Source organism: Oncorhynchus gorbuscha, linkage group LG07 (genome assembly GCF_021184085.1).
Source record: "Oncorhynchus gorbuscha isolate QuinsamMale2020 ecotype Even-year linkage group LG07, OgorEven_v1.0, whole genome shotgun sequence".
Classification (NCBI taxonomy): domain Eukaryota; kingdom Metazoa; phylum Chordata; class Actinopteri; order Salmoniformes; family Salmonidae; genus Oncorhynchus; species Oncorhynchus gorbuscha.
In genome coordinates, this window is record NC_060179.1 from 81,264,875 (window position 1) to 81,277,754 (window position 12,880).

The 12,880-nt window shown below is 43.4% G+C and overlaps 1 protein-coding gene across 1 annotated transcript in view; it reads left to right on the forward strand.

Annotated features, from left to right (window-relative positions):
• Positions 1–12,880, forward strand: part of LOC124040420 (histone acetyltransferase KAT6B-like) — a 108,921-nt gene that overhangs the window by 26,706 nt on the left and 69,335 nt on the right. Inside the window, exons 4-5 of the mRNA XM_046357591.1 lie at positions 10,863–10,978; positions 11,441–11,522. Of these exons, the coding sequence (XP_046213547.1) occupies positions 10,863–10,978; positions 11,441–11,522 (198 nt within the window). The remainder of the gene's footprint in view (positions 1–10,862; positions 10,979–11,440; positions 11,523–12,880) is intronic.

Sequence of the window (12,880 nt, forward strand, 5' to 3'; positions counted from 1 at the left end):
GCATCAGGACATCAATAAGCTCCTACCAGACATTATAAACCTGCATCAGGACATCAATAAGCTGCTCCCAGACATTATAAACTTGCATCAGGACATCAATAAGCTCCTCCCAAACATTATAAACCTGCGTCAGGACATCAATAAGCTCCTCCCAGACATGATAAACCTGCATCAGGACATCAATAAGCTCCTCCCAAACATTATAAACCTGCATCAGGACATCAATAAGCTCCTCCCAAACATGATAAACCTGCATCAGGACATCAATAAGCTCCTCCCAAACATGATACACCTGCATCAGGACATCAATAAGCTGCTAGGAAATGTAGTCTGTCTTCGTTCATGTGGGATTCAATGAAGGGCAGCACAGAACAGCTGAAGAATGGTTTTAAAGAACTGTTTGGTTCTCTGCTTGACACCAACAAACACCCCATAATATCTGGCCCTCGGCCCTCCCTAAATCGTGGCATTGAGAAGTTCAGCAGACTTTTATCCCTCCATAACTGGCTACGTGACTACTGCAGCTCTGTGGGTGTAACATTTTATTGACCATTTTTAAGCCTTATGGAAACAAAGCTGGTTTTATAAGGGGATGGGATCCACCCAAATCCTTTGGGTTCCTGGATCCTTTCGCAGCATTATAAGGCTGCGTTGATACAATGACTTATCAATGACCCGAGCCCAGCTCAGTTAATCCCTACCATTGTGTCGCAGAGTTGTCATAATGCTTCAGCAAATGTACATTATCCCAGGAAGACACAATGTAAGTAACCTAATGTATGTCCCTCTTACTGCCCAGTATGCTTCTTCTGATCCTACAGCTGTTGTATGCAGTAATCATGTGCCTATGAACCAGAGTTATACTGCTAGCACTGAGGCAGTGTGCCCTTGTAGGAAGTCCACTGTCTGCAGCTCGCCCTGCATTAACTTAAATAACATGAGCATGTCTAAAATATATATGTATATGTATGTGTAATTAAGGTTTAAAAAAATAAATATAGATATATTTACTTCTATGCTTCCCGGCAATGAAAAGAAGTGCTAAAAATAGCTTGTGTTAACATGTGTATCTTAAGGAACTTGGTTCATGGAATCAATAATTTGCTAATAACAGATGACATTCTTATTCTTAGGTATATCTGAGTCTCACGTAGATAATAGCTTTGATACAGTGATAGAAATACATTGTTATAACATGTACAGAAAATACAGAAATGCCAATGGTGGAGCTGTTGCTGTTTATATTCAGAACCACATTCCTGTAAAGATTAGAGAGGATCTCATGTTAAATACTGTTGAAGTAATATGGCTACAGGTTCATCTGCCTCACCTAAAGCTCATTCTGGTGGGAAGCTGCTATAGACCAGCAAGTGCTAACAGTCAGTATCTGGATAATATGTGTGTGATATCAAGAGGTTTATTTTCTGGGTGATTTAAAAAAAGAAATATTGACTGGCTTTCATCAAGCTGCCATCTCAAGAAAAGGATAAAGCTGTAGCCAGTGGCTGCAACCTGGTTCAGGTTGTCAGTCAACCTACCAGAGTAGTTAAAAACAGCACAGGAATTATTTTTTATTTAACTAGGCAAGTCGGTTAAGAACAAATTCTTATTTACAATGACGTCCTATCCCAGCCCAGCCAAACCCTAACCCGGACGACGCTGGGCCAATTGTGCGCCTCCCTTTGGGACTCCCAATCACAGTCGGTTGTGATACAGCCTGGAATCGAACCAGGGTCTGTAGTGACGCCTCAAGCACTCATGTATTGATCCACATGTATTGATCACGTCTTTACTAATGCTGCAGAAATTTGCTATAAAACCTTATCCAAATCCATCGGCTGTAGTGATAACAATATCGTAGCCATATCTAGGAAAACCAAAGTTCCAAAGGCTGGGTCTAATCAAATCCAGTTGTATTTGTCACATGGGCCGAATACAACGAGTGTAGACGTTACCTTGAAATGCTTAGTTAAAAAGCCCTGAACTCTACTTCTTGAACTGCATTGTTGGTTAAGAAAATATTTACTAAATCAAATTTATTTGATTTATTTATGAAGCCCTTCTTACATCAGCTGATATCTCAAATCTGAGATACACTAAATACACTAAAGTAAAAAAAATATAACAAAATTAAAATAAGATACAATAATAAGGCTATATACCGGTCCTGGGTCAATAATAGATAAACAGCAAGTAGCAGCAGTGGTGGGGTCAATGTAAATAGTCTGGGTGGCCATTTGATTAATTGTTCAGCAGGTGGCTTGGGGGTAGAAGCTGTTAAGGAGCCTTTTGGTCCTAGACTTGGCACTCTGGTACCGCCTTCCGTGCGGTAGCAGAGAGAACAGTCTATGACTAGGGTGGATGGAGTCTTTGACAATTTTTTGGGGCCTTCCTCTGACACCGCCTGGTATAGAGGTCCTGGATGACAAGAAACTTGGCCCCGGTGATGTACTAAGCCATACGCACTACCATCTGTAGCGCCTTATGTTCATATGCCGTATATAATGTATAAGATGTCTTACAATAAGTTTTGTAGTGATTGATATGTTGACGTAAAGAATATTTGTTGGTCTGTGGTGTGTAATGAGGAGCAACCAGACGCTGCTGGTCTGTGGTGTGTAATGAGGAGCAACCAGACGCTGCTGGTCTGTGGTGTGTAATGAGGAGCAACCAGACGCTGCACTTGACACATTTATGAAATTGCTTATCCCATTTACTAATAAGCATGAACCCATTAAGAAAATGTCTGTTAAATCCCCATGGATTGATGAGAATTTGAAAAATGTTATGGTTGAGAGGGATGAAACAAAAGGAATGGCAAATAAGTCTGGCTGTACAACCGATTGGTTAACCTACTGCAAATTCAGAAATGACTAAACTGATTTAAAAAGAAGAAACTATACTATGAAACAAAAATAAATGTAAAGAATGATAGTAAAAAGCTTTGGAGCATCTTAAATGAAATTTTGGGCAAAAAGGCAAACTCGGCTCCATCATTCATTCATCACAAAACTCACTGATATTGCCAATTACTTTAATCATTTTTTCATTTTCAAGATTAGCAAATTTAGAGTTTGTTGCTGGCATGTAATGCCTGACACTACACATCCAAGTATAACTGATCAAATTAGCGTTGTAATTTTGAACTCTGTGAAGTGAGTGTGGAAGAGGTGAAAATAAATAATTGTCAATCAACAATGACAAGCCACCGGTATCTGACAACTTTGATGGAAAATTACTGAGGTTAATAGCGGGCAATATTGACGCTCTTATTTGCTCATTTAAGTCTACTAGAAAGTGTGTGCCCTCAGGCCTGGAGAGAAGCAAAAATTATTCCCCTACCTAAGGATAGTAAAGCCCCCTTTACTGGTTTAAATAGCCGACCAATCAGCATGTTACCAACCCTTAGTAATAGTTTTGACCAGTGTGTGTTTGACCAGATACAATGCTATTTTACTGTAAACAAATTGACAACAGACTTTCAGCATTCTTATAGGGAAGGATGCTCAACAGGCACTTACAAAAGTGATTGATTGGCTAAGTGAAATTGATCATTAAAAAGTTTGAGAGCTGTTTTGTTAGATTTTTTGACATTTTCAATCATTAGTCTGCTGATGAGAAAAACTTGTGTTATGGCTTTAGACTCCCTGTGATATTGTGGATAAAGAGTTACCTGTCTAACAGAACACAGAGGGTGTTCTTTAATGGAAGCCTCCAACATAATCCAGGTAGAATCAGGAATTCCCCAGGGCAGCTGTCTCGGCCTGTTACTTTTTTCAGTCTTTACTAATGCCATGCCACTGGCTTTGAGGCAAACCAGTGTGTCTATGTATGCGAATGACTCATCACTAGACACGTTGTCTACTACAGTGACTGAAATCACTGCAACACTTAACAAAGAGCTGCAGTTAGTTTTAGAATGGGTGGCAAGGAATAAGTTAGTCCGAAATATTTCAAATCATTCACTAAACCGTGTAATAAATAATGTGGAAATTGAGCAAGTTGAGATGACTAAACTGCTTGGAGTAAAACCCTGGATTGTAAACTGTCATGGTCAAAACATATTGATACAACAGTAGCTAAGATGGGGAGAAGTCTGTCCGTAATAAAGCACTGATCTGCCCTCTAAACAACACTATCATTACATTTACATTTACATTTAAGTCATTTAGCAGACGCTCTTATCCAGAGCGACTTACAAATTGGTGCAATCACCTTATGACATCCAGTGGGACAGTCACTTAACAATAGTGCATCTAAAACTTAGGGGGGGGGTGGGGTGAGAGGGATTACTTAACCTATCCTAGGTATTCCTTAAAGAGGTGGGGTTTCAGGTGTCTCCGGAAGGTGGTGATTGACTCCGCTGTCCTGGCGTCGTGAGGGAGTTTGTTCCACCATTGGGGGGGCCAGGGCAGCGAACAGTTTTGACTGGGCTGAGCGGGAGCTGTACTTCCTCAGTGGTAGGGAGGCGAGCAGGCCAGAGGTGGATGAACGCAGTGCCCTTGTTTGGGTGTAGGGCCTGATCAGAGCCTGGAGGTACTGAGGTGCCGTTCCCCTCACAGCTCCGTAGGCAAGCACCATGGTCTTGTAGCGGATGCCAGCTTCAACTGGAAGCCAGTGGAGAGAACGGAGGAGCGGGGTGACGTGAGAGAACTTGGGAAGGTTGAACACCAGACGGGCTGCGGCGTTCTGGATGAGTTGAAGGGGTTTAATGGCACAGGCAGGGAGCCCAGCCAACAGCGAGTTGCAGTAATCCAGACGGGAGATGACAAGGGCCTGGATTAGGACCTGCGCCGCTTCCTGTGTGAGGCAGGGTCGTACTCTGCGGATGTTGTAGAGCATGAACCTACAGGAACGGGCCACCGCCTTGATGTTAGTTGAGAACGACAGGGTGTTGTCCAGGATCACGCCAAGGTTCTTGGCGCTCTGGGAGGAGGACACAATGGAGTTGTCAACCGTGATGGCGAGATCATGGAACGGGCAGTCCTTCCCCGGGAGGAAGAGCAGCTCCGTCTTGCCGAGGTTCAGCTTGAGGTGGTGATCCGTCATCCACACTGATATGTCTGCCAGACATGCAGAGATGCGATTCGCCACCTGGTCATCAGAAGGGGGAAAGGAGAAGATTAATTGTGTGTCGTCTGCATAGCAATGATAAGAGAGACCATGTGAGGTTATGACAGAGCCAAGTGACTTGGTGTATAGCGAGAATAGGAGAGGGCCAAGAACAGAGCCCTGGGGACACCAGTGGTGAGAGCGCGTGGTGAGGAGACAGATTCTCGCCACGCCACCTGGTAGGAGCGACCTGTCAGGTAGGACGCAATCCAAGCGTGGGCCGCGCCGGAGATGCCCAACTCGGAGAGGGTGGAGAGGAGGATCTGATGGTTCACAGTATCGAAGGCAGCCGATAGATCTAGAAGGATGAGAGCAGAGGAGAGAGAGTTAGCTTTAGCAGTGCGGAGCGCCTCCGTGATACAGAGGAGAGCAATCTCAGTTGAATGACTAGTCTTGAAACCTGACTGATTTGGATCAAGAAGGTCATTCAGAGAGAGATAGCGGGAGAGCTGGCCAAGGACGGCACGTTCAAGAGTTTTGGAGAGAAAAGAAAGAAGGGATACTGGTCTGTAATTGTTGACATCGGAGGGATCGAGTGTAGGTTTTTTCAGAAGGGTGCAACTCTCGCTCTCTTGAAGACGGAAGGGACGTAGCCAACGGTCAGGGATGAGTTGATGAGCGAGGTGAGGTAAGGGAGAAGGTCTCCGGAAATGGTCTGGAGAAGAGAGGAGGGGATAGGGTCAAGCGGGCAGGTTGTTGGGCGGCCGGCCGTCACAAGACGCGAGATTTCATCTGGAGAGAGAGGGAGAAAGAGGTCAGAGCACAGGGTAGGGCAGTGTGAGCAGAACCAGCGGTGTCGTTTGACTTAGCAAACGAGGATCGGATGTCGTCGACCTTCTTTTCAAAATGGTTGACGAAGTCATCTGCAGAGAGGGAGGAGGGGGGAGGGGGCGGAGGATTCAGGAGGGAGGAGAAGGTGGCAAAGAGCTTCCTAGGGTTGGAGGCAGAAGCTTGGAATTTAGCGTGGTAGAAAGTGGCTTTAGCAGCAGAGACAGAGGAGGAAAATGTAGAGAGGAGGGAGTGAAAGGATGCCAGGTCCGCAGGGAGGCGAGTTTTCCTCCATTTCCGCTCGGCTGCCCGGAGCCCTGTTCTGTGAGCTCGCAATGAGTCATCGAGCCACGGAGCGGGAGGGGAGGACCGAGCCGGCCTGGAGGATAGGGGACATAGAGAGTCAAGGGATGCAGAGAGGGAGGAGAGGAGGGTTGAGGAGGCAGAATCAGGAGATAGGTGGGAGAAGGTTTGAGCGGTGGGAAGAGATGATAGGATGGAAGAGGAGAGAGTAGCGGGGGAGAGAGAGCGAAGGTTGGGACGGCGCGATACCATCCGAGTAGGGGCAGTGTGGGAGGTGTTGGATGAGAACGAGAGGGAAAAGGATACAAGGCAGTGGTCGGAGACTTGGAGGGGAGTTGCAATGAGGTTAGTGGAAGAACAGCATCTAGTAAAGATGAGGTCGAGCGTATTGCCTGCCTTGTGAGTAGGGGGAAGGTGAGAGGGTGAGGTCAAAAGAGGAGAGGAGTGGAAAGAAGGAGGCAGAGAGGAAAGAGTCAAAGGTAGACGTGGGGAGGTTAAAGTCGCCCAGAACTGTGAGAGGTGAGCCGTCCTCAGGAAAGGAGCTTATCAAGGCATCAAGCTCATTGATGAACTCTCCGAGGGAACCTGGAGGGCGATAAATGATAAGGATGTTAAGCTTGAAAGGGCTAGTAACTGTGACAGCATGGAATTCAAAGGAGGCGATAGACAGATGGGTAAGGGGAGAAAGAGAGAATGACCACTTGGGAGAGATGAGGATCCCGGTGCCACCACCCCGCTGACCAGACGCTCTCGGGGTGTGCGAGAACACGTGGGCGGACGAAGAGAGAGCAGTAGGAGTAGCAGTGTTGTCTGTGGTGATCCATGTTTCCGTCAGGGCCAAGAAGTCGAGGGACTGGAGGGAGGCATGGGCTGAGATGAACTCTGCCTTGTTGACCGCAGATTGGCAGTTCCAGAGGCTACCGGAGACCTGGAACTCCACGTGGGTCGTGCGCGCTGGGACCACCAGAGTAGGGTGGCCGCGGCCACGCGGTGAGGAGCGTTTGTATGGTCTGTGCAGAGAGGAGAGAACAGGGATAAACCGACACATAGTTGACAGGCTACAGAAGAGGCTACGCTAATGCAAAGGAGATTGGAATGACAAGTGGACTACACGTCTCGAATGTTCAGAAAGTTAAGCTACGTAGCAAGAATCTTATTGACTAAAATGATTAAAATGATACAGTACTGCTGAAGTAGGTCAGCTGGCAGTGGGTGCGTTGTTGACACTACACTAATCAAGTCGTTCCGTTGAGTGTAATAGTTTCTGCAGTGTTGCTATTCGGGGGCTAGCAGGCTAGCTAGCAGTGTTGTTTACGTTACGTTGCGTTACAAGGCAGGTCCTACAGGACCTAGTTTTGTCACACTTGGACTACTGTTCAGTCGTGGGGTCAAGTGCCACAAAGAGGGACCTGGGAAAATTACAATTGGATCAGAACAGAGCAGCATGCCTTGGATGTACACAGAGAGCTAACATTAATCTCTCGTGTCTCAAAGTGGAGGAGAGATTGGCTTCATCACTACTTGTTTTTGTAAGAAGTATTGACATGGTGAATGCACCAAGCTGTCTGTTTATACTAGCACACAGCTTGGACACCCATCCATACCCCACAAGACATGCCACCAAAGGTCTCTTCACAATCTCCAAGTCAAGAACAGACTATGGAAGGAGCACAGTACTACATGGAGCCATAACTGACTGCGAAGACACACACACACACACGCACACATACACATGAGTCGGACTGCAGAGTGGAAAAGCAGCCAACAACTCATTCAAGACTGTTGGAAAAGCATTCCAGGTGAAGCTGGTTGAGAGAATGCCAAGAGTGCAAAGCTGTCATCAAGGCAAAGGGTGGCTACTTGAAGAATCTCAAATATAAAATATATTTTGATTTGTTTAACACTTTTTTTTGGTTACTACATAATTCCATATGTGTTATTTCATAGTTTTGACGTCTTCACTATTATTCTACAATGTAGAAAATAGTAAAAATTAAAAAACCGCTTGAATGAGTAGGTGGTGTTAAACTTTGGACTGGTAGTGTATGTGAAAGTAGAGTTGTGGCCTGAGGGAACACACTTAATGTGTTTATGAAAAGTGCTATGAAATAATATTAAAACATCAATATAAATATATATAACTGCAATAATGTTGCTTCCCCAGGAAGAGTAGCAGCTGGGATCCATAATAAATACATGTTTGAAAAGCGAGTAGGCTTAAAGATTTTTTTTTTCGTCTCAGTGTTGTATATTGAAACAGGCTTGAATAAGCTGAGTAGCCAATAGGCAGATGGTAATTTATCTGATTCTCTGTAATAGTGGTATGGGAATAATAATGCATTTTATTTTTGTAAAGTGGTTTCTTTCATCAAGCACATTTTCAGTCACTTCCTGGTCTGAAGGATAAACAGGTTAATGTTAAGACCTACATGTTTTTTTGTAGAGTGTCATGGAATGTAGACCTACATTGAACACCACACAGTGGCTGTTACGGTAGGCTGGATGATAGAACATCTATTTCCATGCTAAAAATGTTATGGGGTGTATTTTCTCCATTGTTTTTGATGGTAGGCCTAAATGATTATCAAATAGCCACAGTAGCCAACTTGATCACTGTCTAAAACTGTTACTTAAAAGGGGTACAGCCATGGTGTTCACAGAAACGCTGGAAGTTGCACAGAATTTTCAAGTTTGCATTCAGCAGACCTACAATGGCTTTGCTTCTGAAGCCCTCGCTGGTTTGGTTTGTAATTTCACATTCCCAGCCTTACTGTCTTTCTGTTTTTGTCCACAATATTGAGTTATTGAAACTGAAACAGTGCATCCCGAAGGGCTGGAGCCAGAAAACAATCTACCGGCTGTGATTTACAACTTGATAGCAATATTTATTGGACTACCAAGCAATATATTGGTGAATTATATTAATCATGCATAGATGAATGCATCCATCTATTCTGCCAACAAATCAAATTACATTTTATTTGTCACATACACATGGTTAGTGTAACAGTATAATTTTAAACCGTCCCCTCGCCCATACCCGGGCGCGAACCAGGGACCTTCTGCACACAACGACAACAGTCACCCTCGAAGCATCGTTACCCATCGCTCCACAAAAGCCGCGGCCCTTGCAGAGCAAGGGGAAACACTACTTCAAGGTCTCAGAGCAAGTGACGTAACCGATTGAAACGCTATTTAGCGCACACCGCTAACTAAGCTAGCCGTTTCACATCCGTTACATTAGCAGATGTTAATGCGAGCGTAGCGAAATGCTTGTGCTTCTAGTTCCGCTCATGCAGTAATATCTAACAAGTAATCTTACCTAACAATTTCACCAACACTACCTTACTCCATGTAATGTTATTTTTTTGTCAGATAGAACCTATTTAAAAAAAAAAAAACTATATTAAGTTGATTTTGTAGCATTAAACTGTGAATTGGGTATTTTTGACTGATATTATGATTCTATTTTTCATATCTTGCAAAGTAGTTAAAACCACTGTCAGTTTCACTTTGAACCTTCTTGTGTGAACATGATGGGAAGGTCGAGTCTACTGCTCTGTGAAACTGATACTAAAGAATATGGTCCCAAGTGGCACCCTCTTCCCCATTCGGGCTTCAGAATGCATTCACAGCCCTTTACTTTGTCCACATTTTGTTACAGCCTGAATACTCACAATACCCCGTAATGTCAAAATGGACTTGTGTTTTTAGAACATTTTTACAAATGTAATAAAAAATGAAAAGCTGAAATCTTATGAGTCAATAAGTACGGCAAGCCTAAATACATTGTGTAAAAATGTGCTTAACAAGTTGGATAATAAGTTGCATGGACTAGCTCTTTGTAGAAGGGTGTTTAACATGATTTGTTTAATGACTACCCTACTTCTGTATCCCACTCGTACAATTATCTGTAAGGTTTAAGAGCAGTTTGATTTCAAACACAGATTCAACCACAAAGACCAGGGAGGTTTTCCAACACCTCGCAAAGAATGGCACCTATTTGTAGATTGGTATAAAAAAAGCAGACATTGAATATCCCTTTGAGCGTGGTGAGGTCATTAATTACACTTTGGATGGTGTATCAATACACCCCGTCACTACAAAGATACAGGCGTCCTTTCCAACTCAGTCCTGAGTGGCCTAGTAACAGTTTTGACTTAAATTGGCTTAAAAATCTGTGGCGAGACTTGAAAATGTCTGTCTAGCAATGTTCAACAACCAACTTGACAGAACTTGAAGAATAAAAAAATAAATGGGCAAAAATTGTACTTTCAAGGTTTGCAAAGCGCTTAGACTTACCCCAAAAGACTCTCGGCTGTAAATGCTGCCCAAGGTGATTCCAACATGTATTGACTCAGGAGGTTGAATACGTATCTAATTAAAATATATTGGTGTTTTTATTTTAATTTATTAAAAAATATTTCAGTTTGACATTACAGAATATTTTGTGTAGAGATAGATGGTGGACAAAAATGACAATTAAATCCATTTGAATCCCATTTTAACACAACAAAATATGGGGGGGGAAATCCAGGGGTGTGAATGCAGTGTAGGTCTCTCTGCTCTGGTCAAAAGCATTACATAGGGAATATGGTGCTGTTTTGGACTTGAACCAAAATATGGTTGAAATGTACAGGAACACTAATAATATGCTCCTCTTTTAATGACCTCTACAGGGCACCCGTCTTGTTTGAAGTTTTCCCCAGAGCTGACCACTAACGCCAAGAGATTGCGATGGCAATGTATAGAATGTAAAACATGTAGCTCCTGTCAAATGCAAGGCAGAAACGCTGTAAGTATTATAATGCTGTAATATTGTTCTATTTGCTGTTTAACAAACCATTTTAATCCGTGATATAGATTGATAATACTTTCATAGAGACATAGCGAGTCTAACGTTTCAAGGCATTATGGGTATGTCCTCTTAATGATATTGGCTGATCCCCAAATAGTGCCCTAGTCACTATATAATGTACTACGAAGGTCAAAGGTTGTGCACTATATTGGTAATAGTGTGCTGTTTGGGACACATATCATTACAAATGTTTTTCAAACATAGATCAGCCTTTTCCCGGGCAACATGTTGTACATTGAAGATGCACCGCCCTTTCTTCATTCAAAACATAAATCACCTTCTCATCCATGTTAAACTAAACGGACGTGTAGACTGAAATGACAGAAGGTGTAACATCTATGCAACTTACAGGGAAGCCACCACCACACAGCCCCACACATGCCTCCTGTCTCCTTGCAGGATGAGATGCTGTTCTGTGACTCCTGTGATCGGGGGTTTCACATGGAGTGCTGCGACCCGCCTCTCTTAAGGATGCCAACAGGTAAAGGCCTTTTACACATGTTTGGCTCCTTAGTTTTGTCTGAGGTTGTCTCTCTCTCTCTCCTTCCGTCTCTCTCTCTCTCTCTCTCTCTCTCTCTCTCTCTCTCTCTCTCTCTCTCTCTCTGTCTCTCTGTCTCTCTGTCTCTCTGTCTCTCTGTCTCTCTGTCTCTCTGTCTCTCTGTCTCTCTGTCTCTCTGTCTCTCTCTGTCTCTGTCTCTCTCTCTCTCTCTCTGTCTCTCTCTGTCTCTCTCTGTCTCTGTCTCTCTCTGTCTCTCTCTGTCTCTCTCTGTCTCTGTCTCTCTCTGTCTCTCTCTGTCTCTCTCTGTCTCTGTCTCTCTCTCTCTCTCTCTCTCTCTCTCTGTCTCTCTCTGTCTCTCTCTCTGTCTCTCTCTGTCTCTCTCTCTGTCTCTCTCTCTGTCTCTCTCTCTGTCTCTCTCTCTGTCTCTCTCTCTGTCTCTCTCTCTGTCTCTCTCTGTCTCTCTCTGTCTCTCTCTGTCTCTCTCAATTGAATTGACTTTATTGGCATGGGAAGCACGTGTTAACGTTGCCAAAGCAAGTGAAGTAGATAGTATGCAAAAGTGAAATAAACAATCAAAATAAACACTCACAGAAGTTCCAAAAGAATAAAGACATTACAAATGTCATTGTCTATATTCAGTGTTGTAACAATGTACAAGTGTTTAAAGTACACAAGGGAAAATAAATAAGCATAAATATAGGTTGAATTTACAATGGTGTTTGTTTCTCACTGGTTCACAAATCATGCTGCTGTGACGCCACACTGTGGTATTTCACCCAGTAGTAATGGGAGTTTATCAAAATCGGGTTTGTTTTCGAATTCTTTGTGGATCTGTGTAATCTGAGGGAAATGTTTTTTATTTTTTATTTCAACTTTATTTAACCATGTAGGCCAGTTGAGAACAAGTTCTCATTTACAACTGCAACCTGGCCAAGATAAAGCAACGCAGTGCGACAAAAACAACACAGATTTACGCATAGCCAAACGTACAGTCAATAACACAATAGAAAAGAATAATGGAAAAATGTGCAAATGTGGAAGAGTAGGGAGGTAGGCAACAAATAGGCCGAAGAGGCGAAAAAAATACAATTTAGCATTAATACTGGAGTGATAGATGTGCAGATGATTATGTGCAAGTAGAGGTACTGGGGTGCAAAAGAGGGTAAGAAACTATGGGGATGAGGTAGTTGGGTGTGCTATTTACAGATTGGCTGTGTACAGGTACAGTGATCGGTAAGCTGCTCTGACAGCTGATGCTTAAAGTTAGGGAGGGAGATATAAGACTCCATCTTCATAGATTTTGTGCAATTTGTTCCAGTCATTGTCTGTAGAGAACTGGA